The following is a 20401-nucleotide window of genomic DNA, read 5'->3' as shown; positions in this document are numbered from 1 at the left end:
AAAAGCGACGAGCTGCAGGCTGCAGGACCATCCCTTTTGACCACCAATCGTGCGGTTTCAAATGGCGCTCTAGAGCGTGCAGTCTGCATGACCCCCCTGGATCGAGTATCCCTGTTCTGGAAGCCAAAGAGGGGTGCAAAGACAAGTCTCTTCATCTCTCTTCATCTATTGATCTCATCCATGGTTCACCGCCGCTGGGAACCCGGACTACGGGGCGTTTAAATATTACGGCTTAGTCCGGCGTGGTCGTTTCAGATTGTGGTCCCCTTTCTTCCAGTCCTCCTTCCTTTCGTCGCTCTTTTCGAATCGTTCTTTGATTATTTTCCTGGTCTCGGGTTAGACAGTCTTTTACTATTCCAGTCATTATTCTCTCGTTAATATCGCGCCCCGCCCTTATTAAGCTGGCTCCATTGAGGGTCTTGACTCGCTCTCGCTAATCCAACTCCGGGCATTTCTTCGGTCGGATCCACTCTCCCTTGGCTGTAGTGCCCCGGTGGACAGCTCAGTTACGCTCCCTTAAACCATCGCGTCGTCGTTTCTGTGTCGAGACATTCTTCATTGCATCATAAAATTCTATAGACCACAACAAACATCAACGGGGCCATCGCCGGCAACTGCGGGTTGTCAATCGCTCCATCGAGCGGTCCGTTTTTGTGTGGTCGCTTGGTGCCCCGAACCGAGCTGATGATCGAAGATCATCTTTAGTTTCCATTCTTCGCCGTCTCCAGTCCCGAAAACCCCAGTCGGGCGTGGGCGTTTTGTCTTTTCTGTTCTTCGATCTACGTTTCTTGCTTCTTGTGAACTCCTTGTCGTCGATTATACCGCCAGCCTTACCGGGTTGCCGCCCGCAGGTTTAATCGACAGCCCGACCTTAATAACTGGTGAATAGTGATAATAATGAACTAATTTGCACAACATGCGCTCGACTGGACCTTCAACGAGTCTCCCAGCACGGAGAGCTCTCCACGAGCGCAATCCGTCCCAGACGAACGAGTCCTCCCCACCTGCGTCTCTACGAGCCACGAGCGACAAACACGCCGGTCAGGAAGAACACGATGTGTATTCAGCTACGCCGTATCCGACCAAGCCTGAGCAGATTCTCCTCCCGCGGCCTGGAAAAGGACATGAATTTATCCCGGATTCCCGATTCCATCTCGACGAAGCACCGGATCATTATGCTGGGAATACCTCGACGGAGTTAAGCCACATTGCCGACAGCAGCTTTTTCCAACGGTCCGCTAGTGATCCTTGGGATTTATCCTCGACGTTCGATGCCGCAAACACCCCGTCGCAAGTATGGGAAGACGATCCGTTGTCGAGCAAGTCATCATTCCCCGATCTCTTGCCTCCAGAAGACAAATCCACCGGCCCAAAGTCCGATTCCGCTTCCATTGCCGCTTATTCAGATGAGGAACCGAATACGTTACCCCTGGTCCCTCCAACAATTAAGCCCGTGATGTCACGAACCTCATCACGTCACCCATCTGGTCCGGAAACCCTTGGCTCAGGCCAATCTAGCCCGAACGTGGTTCCTATCGGACCTCCATCTAGTCCGAACTTCGTGGCCCTCGACAATTCGAGTTTGAACTTTGTGCGGCTTGGTGCCTCTTCAAATCCAGGCTCGGTTACTCGATCTAACTCCTTATCATCTTTGAATTCCTTGGGAACGGTTATCAGGTATATCGGAGCGGCTCAATGGACTCACGGTTCATCCTCCGAACAATCGAGCTCGCTTTCGCGTTCACGCTCACAATCATTCCGGTCTAATCCCTCCAATCAGGTGCACCCAGTTCAATCAAACTCAACGCTTCCACGCGGGCGGAGCCATTCTCGCTCTCTCACATCCTCATCGCGGAGCGGGCCGAATTCCGATATCCAGGCGATCGTCGACAGCGGGGTTTTCTTGCAATATCCGACAATACGCGCTCCTTCATCGTCAAGCTCAAGGGTCGATGTATCTACTTCCGAGGTTGTCGCGGAGCCCACCCCCCCGGAACCTACCACTGATTTCTCTTCGGATCGCTTCAAAACTCATTTGTCGACAGTCACATCTCGATGGTCGGCAGAGTGCGATTCGAACTATGCTGAAGGATCTAGCAACAACTCTCTGGCAGAGCCTAGACGGCCTTCTCCAGCCCTGGTCCGCCCAAAGCCGACGTCTTCATCTGTGTGGCTTGTGAATGAAGTGGAGGACTCGGACGGCGACGAACAGCAGGACGATGTGGCAAACTTGCCAGCGCGCCCCTCGAATCCAGCAGTGCCCAGCAGCCTCTCGTCCGGATCTAGATCCCGACGAAGCAGTATGCGAAGCACTAAGCGGCCAGGAACAAGTTCGACCATCCATAACATTTTGCCCAACTGGGCTAGGATGTACTATGGGCGCTCCGAAGCGCAACCTGCCCATTCGGGTTTACCCACGGTGGAGGGAAGTCGCCCACCATCCCTACGGCCAGCTACGGCGAGTACAAATGGCGCTCTTTACCGGATGCCCACAGCTCACAGCCATACTCGAACAATGACTAGTGACCTCCGAAGCGTACGGTGGGAGGCACCACCGAGCGATCCACGCGACCCTCGAAGCCATTGGGTAAAAGATCCAGAACTCGAAAGAAGGGACACCCGCAATCGGCTACGCAGCAGCTGGTCGCCACACCTGTTGCCTGATCGACGTGCGACGGGCCCACGGAAGGGCACGCGGGGAGCTCCATCCCTCGACTCCAGGATGGAGCCTCTATTTGGTCGGCGAAATATCCAAGTCTGGTCATTTTGTGTTGGGTTCATCTTCCCTCTTGGTAAGTATCAGCCTGGTACCTACGCAGTCTGACTGCAATATGTGCTTACTCTGCGCTCATTAGCCTGGCTGATCGCCTCATTCCTCCCTTTGCCGAAACAACCGGAAATGGTTATGCAGGATGACCCCGAGTCCCAGCTCGAAACAAGCCTACGTATGCGACTTTTCGACCTTCAGAGAAGACGCTACGAAAATGCCCGATGGTGGAGAAAGCTCAACCGCTGGATGAACCCTTTGGGATTAGTAATCGTCACCATTGTGGTAAGTACTGCATGAGCCATGCTCCTGCTCCCTCGACTAACAATATGGCAGATCACTTTAGCAGTTGTCGGTACAACAGTGGGCTTCTAGGGTTGATCGAAAACCTGAGTCTCCTGTTCTATGTTCTTTGCAAGTCCATCGCGCTTGCAGCTTCTGCCTGATTAGGGCGCCGAGGTACATCGGCTGCCTTGGCGCTCCTCGCGCAGGCCATGCCTGCGCCTGCATTGCATTGTGTATGCTCGAATTGACTTTCGCATCGCAATGCTTGGAGTCGACTCTTTTTACCTGTTTATACCCCTTCAAACGCCTTGATTTCACCTGAGCGCCGCCTGCTCGATGCGCCTGCAATTATTCTCGCATTTGGCTTCCTCTGCCCCACGGCTGCTTGGTATATCATATTTACATATCACTCTCGACACGACTGGCATGACGTGATGTTTATAATGTTCTCTACATTTTATTTTCTGGAGATCAGTCTCAAAATTCCTCGACAAATGGGTGTTAGTCCTCTATCTTATGTCTATCCGCACTATATCGAAACCGTCTATCTGGTCAAGTTCATTGGGGTTATTCGATTATCTGCAAAGTGCATGCATAGCGTTGGAATTATCTGGGGTTTCACGACGTACGATGGATATATGTTACTGTTCTTTCTTTCATTTGTCTATTTTCATGTCGCCCTTCTCGATACCCGAGCGCCGATGAGAATGATTTCTCTGCGGGTTCGAGTTGGGATTCACGAACTATATAGCAAAATCAACACATAGGTAGATATATATATGACACGATGGTTGAATTAGACAACGGTGCTTAGGTAAATCATCTGGATGGTAGGCGAGACTCCTTTCAACGGATACGGAGAATGGTTGCTCAGCCTATACTGGATCCGGTCTCATTGACTGATGATAAACGACAGATCACGGACACTAAGCCATGGTTCAAGAAGACAACCAACTGGATTCCAAAACGTCACCCATCAAGCAGCGTCGCTCAATATTGATACAAACAAAAGGACCCGAGATGAACATGCGCAACCACGCGAGCGCCGGGAGCCAAAACACAAGATCTAAAGTTACAGAGTAAGTTCTAAAAGAGGGCGATAGACCTTGTCTATCATGCAGTCGGCGCTGAATTAGCCGAGGTGGCCAGCCTCCCCCAGCCCCCGCCCATCCAGCCCGCGCATAAGTCACCGGTCTTTAAACGGCCAAATGATGGGGAAACCATCTGACCGTATTGAGTTCGCACTGGTGACACTAAGGAGAACATGAAGAAAGAAGAGGCGCCGATCATGTGAAGGGAGACATTCAACAATAAATGAATAACCCGTCCATACAATGCATTACCACCTCCCAAATGTAGAGGAATCCCGAGAATCAGGGAAGCTTACGCCCGATCTTGTTTTCGACCGCGACTTTCAGCTCTTCGCCCGTGGGCATAGTAGCGACACTGCCGCGCCTGCGACGGGACTCGATCTCAGCTATGATCTCCTGGACGGCGTCGTCGAATTCCTGCATGGCGTCGCTGGGGAGACCGAGTGTGGGCGGTTGTTGCAGCGACTCGGTGCTGGCCGTGCGAGGGGCGTGTGGCGGGCGACTGGTGCCGCGGGCTTTGAGCTTCTTGACGAGGATAGCCTTGGCGGGGCTGGCAAAAAAGACGATCGTGAGAACATTGCTGACGATGCCGTAGAAGTAGACGCTGCGCCAGACGGCGACAGAGGTGCCGAAGGAGAGGAAGATGAAAGGCATCACCGTGAAGGACATGGTAATTTGAGTGAGGAGCCAGCTCACGATATCATAATAGCGCTTGTAGGGCCCAGGCTTGCTGCCATCAGGAGTGAGGAAGAAGGGCCGGACGTGACGGCGGAAGTCTGAGGTTCGATCAGTATAACAGTTCCCGCAGTAGGTGGAGAATCTGGGCTCTTACTTTTGGCGGCGGTCTGGATGATGGAGCCGAGAACGAAGGTCATGTAATAACCAGGGTAGAAGCCGTGCCAGAATGCACTGGTGGTGAAGGTGGCCATGCTGGCACGGAATCCAGGCTTCTTGCCCTTTGGAGTGACGCGCAGGTAGATGTAGTTCCGCAACCAGTGGTTAGTGTTCTTGTTCCAGCTGCCCAGGTAGCCGTGGGAGTTCTGGGCTGTCTCGAGACTCCATGGATCCACATTCTCGAGCCGGTTCCAGAAGACTGTGCCCGACTTGGGGTCGAAGCCGTTGTATCCCATGCCAGAGAGGATGCAGGCACCCTCTGTCAGCGACCAGACACCATAGTACTTGCATCGGGCGGCAAAGCCGACCATGTGCATGATGAAGACCCGTCTGAGGAAGGAATAGTTCATGTAGCCCTCTCCGAGTAAAGTGTCTCGGCTGTACAGGGAGCCTAATTGCAGGAAAAGCAGAATCCAAACTAGTCCAACTATAGCTTTCTTCATAGCAGGCGTGCCGCTTCTGGGGATCTTTCGTTTCTTCCGGGTCGGGGGCACTTTCGAGGGATCGGTTCCAGGAGGCACATCGAACAGAGTCGTGTCAATCCAGCGGCGGTAGTCAACATAATCGAAAGCCGGGCCAGCGAAAAGAGACGGGAAGAAGAGTACATAGCCCAGATAATCCAGAACACCAGGGAACTGAGTGATCGCGGCGTACTTCTGGGCATCTGAGAGCTGGCTTTGCGGCAACCGGCCATCATGAACGTTCCAGCAAAACGCGGAAAGCTTCATGACCAGGACCATCTGAGCGCCTGTAATATCCACCACCTGCGCATCGTCGACGATTTGGCGATAGATGTGATTGATGGACATGTGGCCCATCAGGAATACGAAACCGATCCATGGCATCAAGGATCCATCGATGTAGTAGGCGATCAGGTAGATACCAGCGGAGCTATAGGCCAAAGTGCGAAGACCATCCCACAAATCGAAGAGGCCAACAATGTAGAACAGCGATACGGCGATAATGAAAACATTCTTCTTCCAAGGCTGAGCATCGGGGATTCGCTTCAACAGGCCGGCCAAAGGATATGAGAGGAGGAATGACGCAATGAGCTTGACTGTGCCGAGGGAACCAAGCAAGCGCGGAAATCAGCACTGCGCGCATGTCCAACAAATGGGGAGTATGGAGTATAAACATACGCTCATCAATGGAAGCTCCTGTTGCCCTTGCGGGATAGTCGAACACTGGTACCAAGGGGGAGTCAGTCTACCTCTCTTTGGAGGCCATGGGGAAAGTGGCTGCGAGCGACATACGGAGATCTATAAAGGGCAACATGATGTTGCAGGAGCAATGGAGGGTAAAAATGCAGGATAGTAGTGATCAATACTTATTAGTAGAAAGGAAACGAGATATGCATGAGTGCGGTGAATAGAGACATTTGAGAAGGAGGAGAAGAAAAAGAAGAAGGGGAAAAGAAGAAAAAAAAGCCACCCAAAAGTGTTGAGATGCGAAAACAAAAAGAGGCGAGCTGGTACTGTACTCACTACTCACTCCATCACATGGGCATCGTCATCTGTTTCTTCCCGCTGCTTGGCATCTTCTCCTTCTTCTTCCCTTTCTTTTCTAACTGACCACACCACATCTCCACTTCGTGTCAACAACCCGTCCTATTTCCACCCCAACGTCTTTCTTGTCGCTCACGCGCGCCCCCTTTTCACATCATCCTTGATGTCGCCAATTCCTTCTAATTCTGATTCTTGAGTTTCATCTTAACTTCGCTTGCTGCACTCCTCCCTCCTCTTTCCCCACTTTCCCCAACACTCCCGGTCGCCCAACATGGACGTTGTTGCCGCGGTTTCGGGATACATCTCCAAGATGGTCACCGCAGGCGACTCTTCGGCTTCGGCTTCGGGCTCTTCATCCTCGGCCAAGATGAAGATCTTGCTCCTTGACAGTGAGACAGTGGGACTTGCGCGGATCGTGTCGAATAGACGCCGTATGTGCTAACGGCTCTGGAATAGGTCCCCATTGTCTCCACCGCCATTACTCAATCCGCCCTGTTGAATCATGAAGTCTATCTGATTGATCGGATCGATAATGCTTCTCGGGAACGAATGCGACATTTACGGTGCCTGTGCTTCATACGACCATCCCCCACCTCTATCCAATTCCTGATCGACGAGCTTCGCGAACCGAAGTACGGGGAATACTATATCTACCTCAGCAATATCATCCGCAAATCCTCACTCGAGAGGCTTGCCGAAGCCGACTCCCATGAAGTCGTTCGCCTGGTCCAGGAGCACTTTGCAGATTTCCTCGTGATCAACCCGGATCTGTGCTCCTTGAACCTTGGATTCCCTGAGCAGCGGTTATGGAGCCAGTCGCCAGATTTGTGGAACCCCGATGCCCTACAGAGAGCCACGGAAGGCGTCATTGCCATCCTATTGTCCTTGAAAAAGAACCCGTTGATTCGCTACGAGAAGAACAGCTTGTTGGCCAAGAAACTGGCAACCGAGGTCCGCTACCAGTTGACCCAAGAGGAACAGCTATTCAATTTTCGCAAGACGGATACGCCGCCGATACTATTGATTTTGGACCGTCGAGATGATCCCATCACGCCGCTACTCACACAATGGACTTACCAGGCCATGGTGCATGAATTGATGGGCATCCACAATGGTCGAGTGGATCTGAGAGACGTGCCCGAAATCCGACCGGAGCTACGGGAAATCGTTCTTTCTCAAGATCAGGATCCGTTCTTCAAGAAGAATATGTATCAGAATTTTGGCGATCTGGGCCAGAACATCAAAGAATACGTGGAGCAATATCAGGCGAAGACGCACAGCACAATGAACATCGAATCGATCGCAGACATGAAACGCTTTGTTGAAGACTATCCCGAATTTCGCAAGCTTTCCGGGAATGTTAGCAAGCATGTTACCCTGGTTGGCGAGCTGAGCAGACGTGTGGGTGAAGAGGATCTTCTTGACGTGAGTGAGCTGGAACAGAGTTTGGCTTGTAATGACAACCACGCGAATGACCTCAAGGTATGCATCAATATGGTTACATCTGAACTGGGCGAGCACCCAAGGATACCCGATTGACCACATCTTTACAGAATCTCCAAAGAGTAATACAATTACCAAAGGTGTCAGCTGAGAGCAAGTTACGGCTAGTGGCATTGTATGCCATCCGGTATGAGAAGCAGCCCAACAATGCTCTTCCAATCCTCCTGGACTTGCTGGTCACTGCGGGCGATGTCCCCTCGTACAAAGTCAACATCATCCCCAAATTACTCGCTTATCACCATTCCTTGCAGGCGCCTCCGGTCGCTGGTGGCTTCTCAGACTTGTTCGAGTCCACCTCCTTGTTCTCTGGTGCGCGAGATCGCTTCAAGGGACTCAAAGGTGTAGAGAACGTCTACACGCAACATTCTCCGCGCTTAGAAGCCACGCTTCAGAACCTGATCAAAGGCCGATTGAGGGAACTCCAGTACCCCTTTCTCGAGGGCGGGGGCCATACCCGAGACAAGCCCCAGGACATAATCATCTTCATGGTTGGTGGCGCAACCTACGAAGAAGCCAAAATGGTCGCTCAAGTCAACGCTAGCTCGCCTGGAGTGCGGGTGGTTTTGGGTGGCACAACCATTCACAATAGCACAAGCTTCCTGGAAGAAGTTGATGATGCTGTGAGCGGTTGGCCCGAGCCCGGGCCCTCGACTGCCGCTGGACGGTTGCAGAGGGCTATCGGGCATTAGGTATATTCAAGGGGGCTCTATTATTAATATATCCATTGTTCATTCTCCATCTGTAGCATGCTACTTTGCACTTCGTACCGTCGGTCTGGACTCTACAAACTCGCACTCAAGATCGCGGCGGCTGTACAGCTAAGCGGGGCTGTAATGACATGAGGCGCGATCACTAAGTAAAACTATTGTAGGTAGTTGCAGAGCCTACACAGAGTAATGTGAATCGTCTGAGACCGGCACACCAGCCAACAGCATCGACCGCTTTACAGTTACAGTTATGCCGTCATTTGGAGGGGCTATCCAAAGCATTAGTCCGAGGTGCGAGAAGCATGCTTAATCATCTCGACAGCCTGCATAGGAACACAGTAAGGAACAAGAGAAGGAGAGAGAGGGCGAGAGAGGGTATATATGTATTACGTCTAAAGAAACAGTTCTCCTTATACATAAGCTGAATCGAAGGGGAGCATTTATCCATCTATTCATTGTGTGTGCTCCTATCTCCCAATCGCTTGGCGTTTCAATCATGAGCGTTCATAACACAGGTCTCTTTGGCGTGCCAGATGCGACGCTTTTTGGCCACGTCCGCACCGAAAGTATCGGTGATGATACCGTCTGCGTCATGGAAGGCGGCCGCTTGCGCAGCCGCCGAATGGGCGTCGCCGCCTTCGCCTCCAGGCTCCGACTTGGGGGCCAGGAGGCGAAGCTCCTCGACTGTGGCGCCGAACTCATACTCGCCCCGGCAGAGAGCCGTGACGCCGACGGTGGCGGTCGTGCTTTCCCCGCCATTGAGAACGGGGAGCACCTGCTGCAGCATGCCGGTCCAGGCGAGACGCCGCGAGAGGTCCAGGGCCACGTTGCTGGGCTGGTGGCGAAGACTGGGCTGCAGCCGTAGGAGAGGGTGTAGGGGCCTGTTCGAGCGGTTGACGATCGTGACGGCGAGGTTCAGCAGCTCGTCTGTACGAACGTCGTACTTGGAGTTTCCGGTGCGGACGGCCGCGGCAGTACTGGTTGACTCATCATTGGGCAGCAAGGGTTCTAGGGTGTAGGTCACGCCGATGTCGTCAGAGCGGAAGGCGTCGACCATGCGGGCGTTGAAGCGGAGGTTGCGAAGGTCGATGATCCCAACGCGGCCTCCGGCTTTCTCTTTCCAGTGTCCGGATACCCGGCGGAGGAGCTCTTCGCGATACCAGAATGCTTCGCGGGAGGCCGCCTCGGCGTCGAAGGAAAGCTTGTGGGCGCTGACGACGAATTGACGCTTCACGCCCGTGTTCAGTATAGGGATTGACGCGTGGGGGTTCTCTAGGTGAACCCGAGGAAGTACGAGAACGAAGCGAGATGTTTGACCCGGTTGTAGTTCTCCATGCACAGTATACTGGCCCTCTGAGTCAGCAGCAACGTCGTGGGCTGAAACCTGCTCAGACTCCACAGGCTGCTCCTGGACCTTCAAGGACACGGACAAAGGGTTGGGCCAGGCATTGCGTAGGTCTAGTAGGCAGATGCAGTGATCAGGTCCGTACTTGCCGTGGGCAAGATGGGACAGCACCGGTGAGATGGCACCGGTACCAAGGGATTGACTATCGTCAGATTCGCCTTCCACAATGCCATTCTTACGATTCCACCAGGCAAAATCACTACTGAGTGGTAAGATATCACACCGTGCGATCTCAACACTGGCATTGACCGTAGCAGTAAGCGGAACAAACAGTTGGCGGGTATAGAAGACATCAGGTAAACCGCCGTCCGACATGCCAAGGTACGAATAATCGATTTGCACGGTAGTGTCCTGCAAGCCGGGCTTTCCGATGATTTCGATGGTGAATGTAGCACTTTGACCTGCCGGGATCGAGTAGTCTTCAGGGTTCGAACCTTGCCGGCGCCAGCGCAGCGCAGGCCTGGTGAGGTTCAATTCCAGCTCATGAATTTCGACAGGAAGGAGGTCTTTGTTGCTTAGCGCTGACTGCACCTGTCTGGTTGTGGAGTCCTGGAAAGTGAATAAGATGAAGTTAAGCGGGCACGGTGACGCATTGCGAAGCGTAATCTCGAAGGAGCTGAGTTCGCCTTCGAGTACCATGATTGCTGACTGGGAAAGAGACAACGACTCAATTGCTAGAGAAGGTTGTTTACCAATGACCCTGACTTCGCAGGCCGAAGTGTCAGGGCCCTTCTTGGGTATTATTGTTTTACCGTCTCTGGAGGTGGTCGAACTCCAGGACAGAGGACGATCCACTGCAGGCTTCTTGGCAGCTAGCCCTGTGCGTTTAAATTTCACTTCTTTCTCTGGCTTCCATAATGACTGGAAGATCGGGAATTTGCGCTCCCTGCAGTGCCTGACCTTGACAATGCAGCCAGTGATATTGAGCGCACCTTCTTCAAAAGCTTTCCCGTAAACAGTGATTTTTTGCAAGGAAAGAGGAGGTACTAACACCCACTCGGCCACAGCATCCAAAGGCACGCCATCGCCAACCAGGCTGAGCTTCTCGATTTCTAGCTCGAAATCATAAGGGTTCTGAAGCGAGACTTGGAATGCCGCATATTCACCCGCAACCATCAGAACCTCAGAAGCCTTGGTGTTTGCCTTCGCAAAGGGATTATAGAGAAACGGATCCTTGGCTGACTTTTCGCGATCCGCTGCAACGGCATCCAGATCTGTTTTGGAGTGACGAACAGGTCGTCTGGGATCCGGGAGGGGCAAAAGCTCAACACCCCGTACTAAGAAGTCATCCCAATATTCCGCTTCCAGCTCGGATGCGCCTAATCTTTTGGCGGCGCCAACAGTTCGTTTGATGTTATTCAAGAGCCGAATCTGCTCGTCACGAGACAGGCAAGGCGGGTTGAGTTGGGTCTCTGCGAGCATCAGGTCCCCTCGAATGGTTTGAAGAAGTTCAACTGTGAAACGAAGCACACCATCAAAATCTGGGAGTGCCTCACATGAGCTGATAGCTGCCTTCAGAACATCGATTTTGAGGTTGAGGTCGCCATACTGATCCAGGTTAGCATGCCGGAAAGAACGTTCGACAATTGCGGCCACGGAATCATAGTCGGGAAAAGCATCGTCTGTACTAATAGTAGATGATCGTCTTTTTTCCCATTCGCGATACGACGATGGCTGCACGCCATATGTGTCCCCTATGACAGCGAGTAGCGAACGCATACTTTCTTCCATGTTGCCTGGGCCAAGGTCAAGAGCGTTGATGTCAAACGCGGTGTCCGTCAAAGACGCCAACCCAGCAGCAGGATGGACCCCCACTTCTGCTGCGCCAATCTTGCGCGCTTGTACGAGGGTGGGAATCATAAGCGAGAGAAGTTCTCGTAGCAAAAACGCCTTCTTTCGTGGTAGATCGAGAATGTTTAAGACGGATATCACACCCACAGTGATAGGTATGGCATCAGTGGGAGGGAGATCTGACCCAGGGGATAGAGGTAATGCGCGGAAAAGGAAGTTTGCAATCTCAGAATTCCGAAGCATGTTAAGTCCACGGGGCCGCTCCGGGCGGAGTAAAGGCACCAGAGGCTCGTTTGTGACGATGTTCTTCAGGGCTACATCGTCCAAAGCACCATCACGAATTCGTGCAGCCGCCAATAACCTTGCCAGACGGACGACAGTCTCGGAATAGACTAGCTGAGGCAGTGGCTCATCGGTGATATTAGCGGCGCGGTTATAAAGATTCAGTATATTGTTCGAAAGATCTGGGAGTAGGTTGGACAGGTTTTGAAGAGATATGATCCGGTTTCCTGCGGAGGACGAACTCGAGTCGAAGGTAGTATTGTATGACAGCTTCGATGACTTGTCGGACACGGGGTAACATACAGGTGGTATCTTTTCGGCGTAAGTGACAAACAATCAGCGGCAGAATCCATCCCAAGTGACATACCTGAAAGTCCATCCCAGCCCAAGCGAGCATCAGCAGACAGAGAAGAATGGATTCCAGCGCTTTGGCATGCCACACATAGTCACTACTGGCTCTTGCATTGGATGCAGCCTCGACAAGCTCTTTGAGAGCATCAGGCCATCTGCCTGCCTGGAGAAATAATGTTCCAACAACCACACCTATACGTCCCTTGATCCGGTTTTTTGTTCGGTCTGTTGCGCTCATGCCGCTTACCGACATACGATCACGACTGTGCTCTTTTGACGATGGGAGCGAATGTGGCTTGCTTATCGAGTTGGAGCGGTTGGCTAATTGAATTGACCGGGTTATTTCGTCGAATGTAGTAGGCGTCTCATGGTCACCAGGGGCAGGCGAACCTTGATTAGAGCTCCGGGCAGACTCCGATGCACCGTTGGGATTGGACGGTAGCTGCGCAGGCATCGTCATCCGGTGAAAGAGGCGATCTGTTGGGCGTGGGCGTATGTCGGGCCCTCGATGAGGACCCCAAGATGATGCTCTGGGGGAATTGATAGTAGGAATACTTTGAATGCTCTTGGCGAACTCATCTAATTCGGATAGGAGCAAAGATGTTATGTCGCATAAAACCGTTTTCATTGTAGTAGCTTTGGACGCTTCGGGTCGCGGCACCCATGAAACATTATCCGGGCCATTGAACAGTTTCTCGACGCCGTCATAGTCAAAAATCAGAAGCTGGTGTACCAATGCCCTCAGGTTAGTCTGCTTTAGTGTTTCCAGTTCCTGTCGAAGTTGCTCCAGTTCGGTTGGCTCAGGGGGCCGATCGACCGCTGAGGATTTATCCCCGTTCTTTGTATCTTCACCTAGTTCTGCTCCATCGGCAATCGCAATTACAACCAAAGGCTCACGGAATATTTCGAAGGGAAACAGCTCCAAGTGGGACGTGGGCGGTACGGAATAGGTGAGATCATAGAGAATCATCCCGGTAGGGAACGCCAGCGGGGAGAACATGTCTATTGATAGAGATCAGCCGTTTAGTGTGATTGTCGATTATCGCTGCTCAGAGGGAGTGTAAAAAAATGGAGCGCCATGGAACTATTTGTTAACATACTTCGATTTGGGCGCGCATCGGGACTAATATCACCCAAGCGGACAACATTCTCAGCTTGAAGTCTTGCAGCAAAGCTCAGGAACCGGGATCGCCTGATTTTGCCAATTGGCAGCAACAGCGCCCTCAGACGTACTGGGGCAATGGGGGAGAGCGGATCGACCCCCATTATGCCGTCCGTATACGGCCAAATCAGTCGTGTTCAAGGTTGTGCGCAAGACTGCTTCCAAGCACGGCGGGCAGGCGGGTAGGCGGGCAGGCGGCCGGAGTTCATACGAAGAGCTATGCACGACGCAATGAAGAGTGGTAGGTAGGTAGGTAGGTAGGTAGGTAGGTGTTGGTCAAGGTAACCTTTAACACTGGTTGGCTCTCTGTAATTGAAGTTTTGGGTCACCTTGACCAAGGAAACGATATGCACCGAAGCATGACCGACAGATGAACAACAACCCCGGAATTGATGGATTGGTTGATGCTGGCGCCGAGTCGGAGTGTTTACCGCCCGCCCCTCTCCCCCTGCTGACATAATGACTATCTATCAGCTGGTTCAGTTCAGTCATCCAGTCAGATAAGAAACTGTTCCCTGATAAACGATTTAACTCCGCGGTTGTCTCCGTCGGTTTACCTACAAGCAATCACTCAGTCGCCATCGAACTCGGTTCCAGTCAGACAGGGATCCCTGCTCCCGATTCTCTCAACTCTTCCCTTTTCCTCTTCTTCCATGTCTCTCTGTGCTGTTTATAGCTCTCTCTCTTTGTTTTAAACAACCTTTTATACGCTGGTGCCTGCGTTGCCATGGAATGAACCTCTAGATCTTTTGCGTTGTTGTCTTTCTTTTGCCCAGGTTTCAGCCACCTTGGATATTGATCGACCTCAAGTCACCCAGTAACTTGACCTTCCTCAAAATTTCTGTTGCATCCGTCTGAAAACTTTCATTCCCGAGAGTTCTCTTCCCAAATTAGCGGGTCATTCGTCCGTAATATTCTTCCTGTCAACCTGCGAAGATGGCGCAGAAGATCGATTTTAATGCTCTCAGAGCGCGCACTTTGGGGTCTGGGAACGATGAAGAGGCGGTCACAGTGGACACAAGGGGCTTGATCTCGAAAGTCCTTGCGCGATACTCTGGCAAATGGTAATACCTTCCAAACCTTTTGGACTCGAGGGATTATCGCTGATGCCATACGAACAGGACTGTTCTGCGCGAAATGATACAGAACGCCGCGGATGCGAATGCCAGGAAAGTAACTATCAAGTTCGAGACACTACCTTCAACCACGGTACCCTTGCCTCCAGCTGCCGATGAAAACACCTTAATTAAGCATACAATCTCCCATCATACTCTTAAACGCCTCCTCATATCGAACAATGGTCTTCCTTTCAGTGAAAAAGATTGGTCAAGGCTGAAACGTATTGCTGATGGAAATCCGGATGAAACTAAAATCGGAGCATTTGGCGTCGGCTTCTACAGTGTCTTTGACGATTGTGAGGAGCCTTTCGTATCATCCGGAAAGGAGGCAATGGCCTTCTATTGGAAAGGAAACGCACTTTTTACACGCCGGTTACAGCTGAACGAAGACGCCAACCCCGAGACCACGTTCGTTCTGGACTATCGCAATGACTCCACCCCAATCCCTTCGCTGATGCAGTTATGCCAGTTCTTATCCAGTAGTCTTACTTTTGTCAGCCTTGAAGGTATAGACTTGTGGCTAGACGACTGGGAAGTGCTGCAACTGTCCAAAAAGACAGCCCCAAGTGTTGACCTTGTCATTCCAAGAGACATCGATACAAAGACGTCCCACGGACTGATGAAAATTCAATCGGTTACTCGGGAGGTTGCCCAGGTTGACGCTGAGTGGATGCGAGTTGTCGAATGGAAACCGAATTCAAGCATCTTCAGCGACGGCCTCCGTGATACTACAGGCTCGTTACGCACCTTCTTCTCACGACTCACTGGACAAAAAAGCTCGGAAAAGCCGTTGAAGACCGAAGCCACCGATAGTGTGAGCGAAATCGGCGAGATGATCAAGACCTCAAAGGCATCTGTCTTCCTTCATATCAACACTGCTAGTATTCAAGCGTCTGTCAGTCAAACATTGAGCAGTGAACTTGAAAGAGCAACTCGGAAACCACCACCGAAGAAATCGACAATTGCTATCTTGACACCTTCATATGATACTACTTTAGCCTCCAGAGCTTCCGGCCTGGACTCCGAGATTCTTGCCTCTATACTTCCTTCGAGAGATGGAAGGATCTTCATAGGTTTCCCTACCCATCAAACAACAGGCCTCAACGCTCATATATCGGCACCTTCTGTAATCCCCACAGTCGAGAGGGAGAGTATCGATCTCAACACTCGATATATCAGCAAGTGGAACCTTGAAATTTTAAGGGCGGCCGGCATTGTTTGTCGTATTGCCTGGACTGCGGAGATGGCATCCATAAAGTCCAGGATACACCCCGGAAAGAACGATTTCAACTCAACCAAGGTCCGCAAAGATGATATAATCGATATACTCCCCGAGGCTATCCATACCGCAAATCAATTTGTGTTTCGTGAATCAACTCCATCTTCCGTGCTGGGGCAGACAATAGAAGACGCGTTCTGGACGTGCAACAAAAGCTCCTCGATTGAAATTTTGTCAACGTGCGGTGTAATCCAGAGCCATCAAGCACGCATAGCTCCCAAAGATCTCAGTTTCATGGATTCGATTCCAGTTTTGCCAGATGCTTTCGTGACAGGTGCTAAAGATTTTGTCAAGAAATTGACGGACTTTGGCCTGGTGACTGACATCACTGTGTCCGACATTAAGAAGGAGTTGGAGCGCACTACGTTGCGTGCCAATCAAGTCAACGAGTTTCTTATCTGGCTCAGTCGGAAGGCTGTTACGGGTCAGCTCGATGCTTATTCCGTTCAAAGTATCCTTAGTGTTGCAGTAGCAAGCGACGAAGAGAACGCCGACTCACAGGCCAAATTGATTGTATTTGCGGGTATCGAAAGCTTTCTGAACCCACAAAGAATACCAGCAAGCTTGCCATTGCCACCATCCGTGGCACCGTTCAAATTCACAAAAGGCCTTGGGAACAGAGAGCTGGAGGCCATGGGATGGACAGAATTGCAGGTCGTCACTTGGATCCTTTGGCTGGTTGAAAATGCCGGCAATCGAAACATGCTCTCAGCAGCTCATGATATTACTCAGAATTCGTCATTTTCCGCGCAGGTTCTTCCTGTGATTTCGAAGCAATGGGAGTACTTTAGTCCGGCATCGAAGCAAACAGTGAGCAATGTACTGCAATCGAAAACCATTATTCCCACCAAGCTGGGAATGAAGACTCCACCCGAAACATATTTCTCTTCTGTTCGACTATTCGATGATTTACCTGTTATTCACGGTCTTAACGGTGTCAAGGAGAAGTTTTTGGCATCTTTGGGAGTTCGTAAAACAGTTGAACTTGGAGTTATCTTCGAACGTCTTTTGAACCCATCTGAGTCTTCGGACCCAGGGAACAACAGTGAGCGGAGGTGGAGCCATGTCGATTTGATACGCTATCTAGCATCTGTTCAAGCAGACATACCTTCGAAGGACATCAAGAGGCTCAAGGACACGAGCCTTTGCCCAGCTGAATACCGCGATGGGCAGACTTTGAATGAATCTAAGCGCGCTGAGACAACGCGCTATAAGATATGCGAATTGTTTGAGCCCAAAGATTCACTTCGTGCGCTTGGGTTGCCAATTATTCAATGGCCCGGAAAATATCTACCTAGCAGCAATGAGGGTAAATTTCTATCTATGCTTGGCTTAAGGGCTTCTCCATCCGCTGCAGACTTAGTTGATATTATGGCGAGAGCAACCTCAGGAAAGGACTGGAGTTTGCACACAAGAGCCATGTCATATTACATCGCCGAGTATCATACGAGCGGCTATGCTATATTCGACTGTGGCGCAATCAAGGTTCCATTCCTACCTGTCGAAGGGTCAGACACTTTAAGCACCCCTGGGAAATGTTTCACTGAAGAGGGTGCTACACTATTTGGTTTTCAGATTCTCCGGAAAGATCTCCATCCCCATGCCTCAAAGTTTGGAGTAAAAGAGCACCCCCCTTTGAGCGATTGTCTAGATTGTCTTATACGCCTGCCGCCATCTACAAAAAGGGACGCCCGGGTGGTATTCAAGTACCTTGCCGGAAGGGTGTCGGAACTCAGATCCCGGGACATCGATCGTGTTAGCAATGCTCAGATTGTGCCCGTCTCGACTGCTCATTGTACAATGGACAAGAAGTCTTCTGTGCGTCATGTGGCGCCCAAGCTCTGTTATCTGGGAGAAGGCGAGGATTACAAGGATATATTTGATTTCGTCGATTTTGATCAGGAGGCCAATCTATTCCTTATGGCAGTGGGTTCCAAGCGTGAGCCAACGAAAACCGAGCTTGCGCATATGCTAGTAAGAGAGCCTGCAAGAGTATCGGCCACTTTCCAAAGTGCAGATAAGTATCTCAAGTTGCTTAGAACACTTGCAGAGCATCTCCCGGTGCTCAAGAAAGACCGGGAATTGTTTCTGGAGATGAAACGATCTGCGTTTCTTCTATCCAGCAGAGACATAACGTCTCTCGCTCAGGCGAATGTCAACAATGATGTTGCGGGCTCAGAAGACGAAGACGAAGAACAGAGCATTAAGGAGTGGACTCTGACCGTCGCCAAGGATGCTGTGGTTGTGGATGACTTTCAAAGTTTCAATTTGTTCAAGGAACATGTTTTGGCCGCTCCACAAGAAGAGCCCCTAGAGAACTTCTACCTTTCTTTGGGAGCAGTACCGCTGAGCAGCCTCGTCGAAGAGCGCGCTCATTGGGGCGCAGTGGCAGCCGATCAGAGTCCAGCAGCTAAATTACAAAAGTTGATTCACGAACGCACGAGACTCTTTCTGCATGACCAATCGTCGGATTCCATACGACACGATGTGCGCTGGCTCGAAAAACATCTACAAGTCCAGGTGGTACAATCCATTTCCCTCACTCGATCTCTCAAGGGACGGCGTATATCTCATACTCAGAAGCGAAGTGCAATCATCACCCAGCAGCCATCGCGAAACTGGATGCTGTGGATATGTCCGGGCAGATACGATCTCTATGAAATAAGTCAGGCTCTGGTGCATCTCATTCTTGCTAGACCGAAGCTTCATTCGACTTTGACCCTGGAAATGCTCCTCAAGACTGATCTTTTGGAGTTGAAAGCTCGCGGGTACAATGTAGAACGTATTCTCAAGCAGAAGGCCCAGGAAGCAAGGGTGGCAGAAGACAGGCGACAGAAGCAGCTTGAGGAGGAACGACAACGCTTGCAGGAAAGAGAAGCCGCCTGGGCTCAAGGCCAGGCTCAGATTCAGAGCCAGAGTCAGACACGCTCGCACGCAACGGAAGATGAGCGGCAACTCATGCCAGGGGATTTCCCAGATTCTCCCTCGAGCAGAAATTCTACCCGTGATATGCAGGTTGAAAGGTCGGATCAGGCCCAAGACCAGAAGCCGCGCGGGTTTCTGGCCAATTTGACCAAGCGGTTTGGGCTTGAAGGTAACCGGTCACCTTGGAATGCCCTCAATGGGGAGTCTTCGAACACGCCAGTCCCTGGACCCTCTGAAAATGCTACTCCTCCTCCGCCTTACACCGTCCAAGATCCACAGCAGAAATCTCGTCCGGAAGCACCGGTCGCTGCCAACTCTCCTCATCGCCTTCAATCCGAATTGCTTTCGGCGGTTCAGGCGTGTCGACCCCATGGTTCGTCCGACGTCTACACCCGACCACAAACGAGTCAGGTCACAGAAACCAAGTCCTACTGCGATGAGAAACCAAGTCACGATCTTGAATTTGTGGCTACTCTTGCTTGCGGCATCCATGTGCTGTTTGTCAAAACCCTTCCAGACCGATCGGCCTTCCTGGCAAAGAACAGTCTTGGAATCAACGTCTTCGCATCCCTGCTGATCGACTGTGCTGATGTCTTTTCCCTACGCTTCGACATTATCAGCGTCTTCTATGACCCCGGAAAGACCATTGCTTTCAATCGGGCCGGTAGCATTTTCTGCAATTACTTTTTCTTCCAGCAGCTGCACGAGAAGCAGCTGCTCCAGAACTCTGCCGGCGCTCGATCCGAAGCACTGATTTATTGGTGGGTGATCTTGTGCCATGAACTGGCGCATAATCTTGTCGAGGATCACAGTTCTGCACACAGTTTCTACACGTAAGTTCATTCCGTCCTCAGTTTCAGGAGGATGATTCTAGGTACTAACAATGCTGCAGTGAAGGATTCGTTGCGCAGTACTTCCCTAAAGTGGCGGCCAGGCTAGTGACTCCCAGTCAGGGAAATTGAACCTCGAGCGGAGGTTGTTGATGATGATGATGATGATGATGATGATGATGAGTTGGCATTGATCACCTCGTTGGTTAAGTCTTCGTTGAGTTGGGTTTACACAGACATATGATGTCTACTGTAGATCATGCTATCACGGAATTGTTCGGCATAGGTTAAGCGTCAGATGACTTCCCATAAGTCTATAATATAGCTCTAGCTGGTGTCGAATACTCGAGCCAATCAAGAGGATGCGGGGCGTTTTCAGGGTTTGGTTTTATAGGTGGTTATCATGTATGTACACTCGTGGTGAATAGGGATAGATAGACCTACGCATAGTAAATACATACCTATCTATTTTTCTAGGAAGTATATATCATGGGTACAGTAATTTC

The 20401-nt window shown here is 51.2% G+C and overlaps 5 protein-coding genes across 5 annotated transcripts; 3 read left to right on the top strand and 2 right to left on the bottom strand.

The window, feature by feature from the left end:
• Positions 1-916: 916 nt before the first annotated feature.
• On the top strand, positions 917-3142 carry ASPACDRAFT_33363 (putative serine-rich protein; the record flags this gene model as incomplete). Its single annotated transcript, XM_020199951.1, has 3 exons — positions 917-2792; positions 2856-3052; positions 3104-3142. 3 exons carry the CDS (start codon positions 917-919, stop codon positions 3140-3142), a joined length of 2112 nt encoding a protein of 703 aa, XP_020053686.1.
• A 1283-nt stretch (positions 3143-4425) lies between these two features.
• On the bottom strand, positions 4426-6312 carry ASPACDRAFT_46201 (lysophospholipid acyltransferase; the record flags this gene model as incomplete). The annotated part of the gene is made up of 4 exons (XM_020201750.1): positions 4426-4919; positions 4976-6094; positions 6177-6221; positions 6291-6312. The coding sequence occupies 4 exons, from the start codon at positions 6310-6312 to the stop codon at positions 4426-4428; spliced, it is 1680 nt and encodes a 559-aa protein (XP_020053685.1).
• Positions 6313-6660: 348 nt separating this feature from the next.
• On the top strand, positions 6661-8782 carry ASPACDRAFT_80793 (Sec1 family protein). The gene is made up of 3 exons (XM_020205732.1): positions 6661-6939; positions 6999-8024; positions 8096-8782. Exons 1-3 carry the CDS (start codon positions 6814-6816, stop codon positions 8732-8734), a joined length of 1791 nt encoding a protein of 596 aa, XP_020053684.1. The 5' UTR covers positions 6661-6813; the 3' UTR covers positions 8735-8782.
• Positions 8783-9103: 321 nt separating this feature from the next.
• ASPACDRAFT_124299 (TRAPPII-specific subunit TRS120) lies at positions 9104-14132 on the bottom strand. The gene is made up of 3 exons (XM_020196731.1): positions 13682-14132; positions 12598-13583; positions 9104-12542 (listed from the first exon to the last, which is right to left on the bottom strand). The coding sequence occupies exons 1-3, from the start codon at positions 13845-13847 to the stop codon at positions 9243-9245; spliced, it is 4452 nt and encodes a 1483-aa protein (XP_020053683.1). The 5' UTR covers positions 13848-14132; the 3' UTR covers positions 9104-9242.
• Positions 14133-14362: 230 nt separating this feature from the next.
• Positions 14363-20339, top strand: ASPACDRAFT_80790 (histidine kinase-like ATPase domain-containing protein). Its single transcript, XM_020205731.1, has 3 exons — positions 14363-14807; positions 14865-19898; positions 19958-20339. The coding sequence occupies exons 1-3, from the start codon at positions 14680-14682 to the stop codon at positions 20025-20027; spliced, it is 5232 nt and encodes a 1743-aa protein (XP_020053682.1). The 5' UTR covers positions 14363-14679; the 3' UTR covers positions 20028-20339.
• The last annotated feature ends 62 nt before the right edge of the window (positions 20340-20401 follow it).

The sequence above is a fragment of the Aspergillus aculeatus genome, assembly GCF_001890905.1.
Source record: "Aspergillus aculeatus ATCC 16872 unplaced genomic scaffold ASPACscaffold_14, whole genome shotgun sequence".
NCBI lineage: Eukaryota > Fungi > Ascomycota > Eurotiomycetes > Eurotiales > Aspergillaceae > Aspergillus > Aspergillus aculeatus.
Note: the sequence above shows the minus strand (reverse complement) of the source record. Positions and strands in the feature narration are given on the sequence as shown.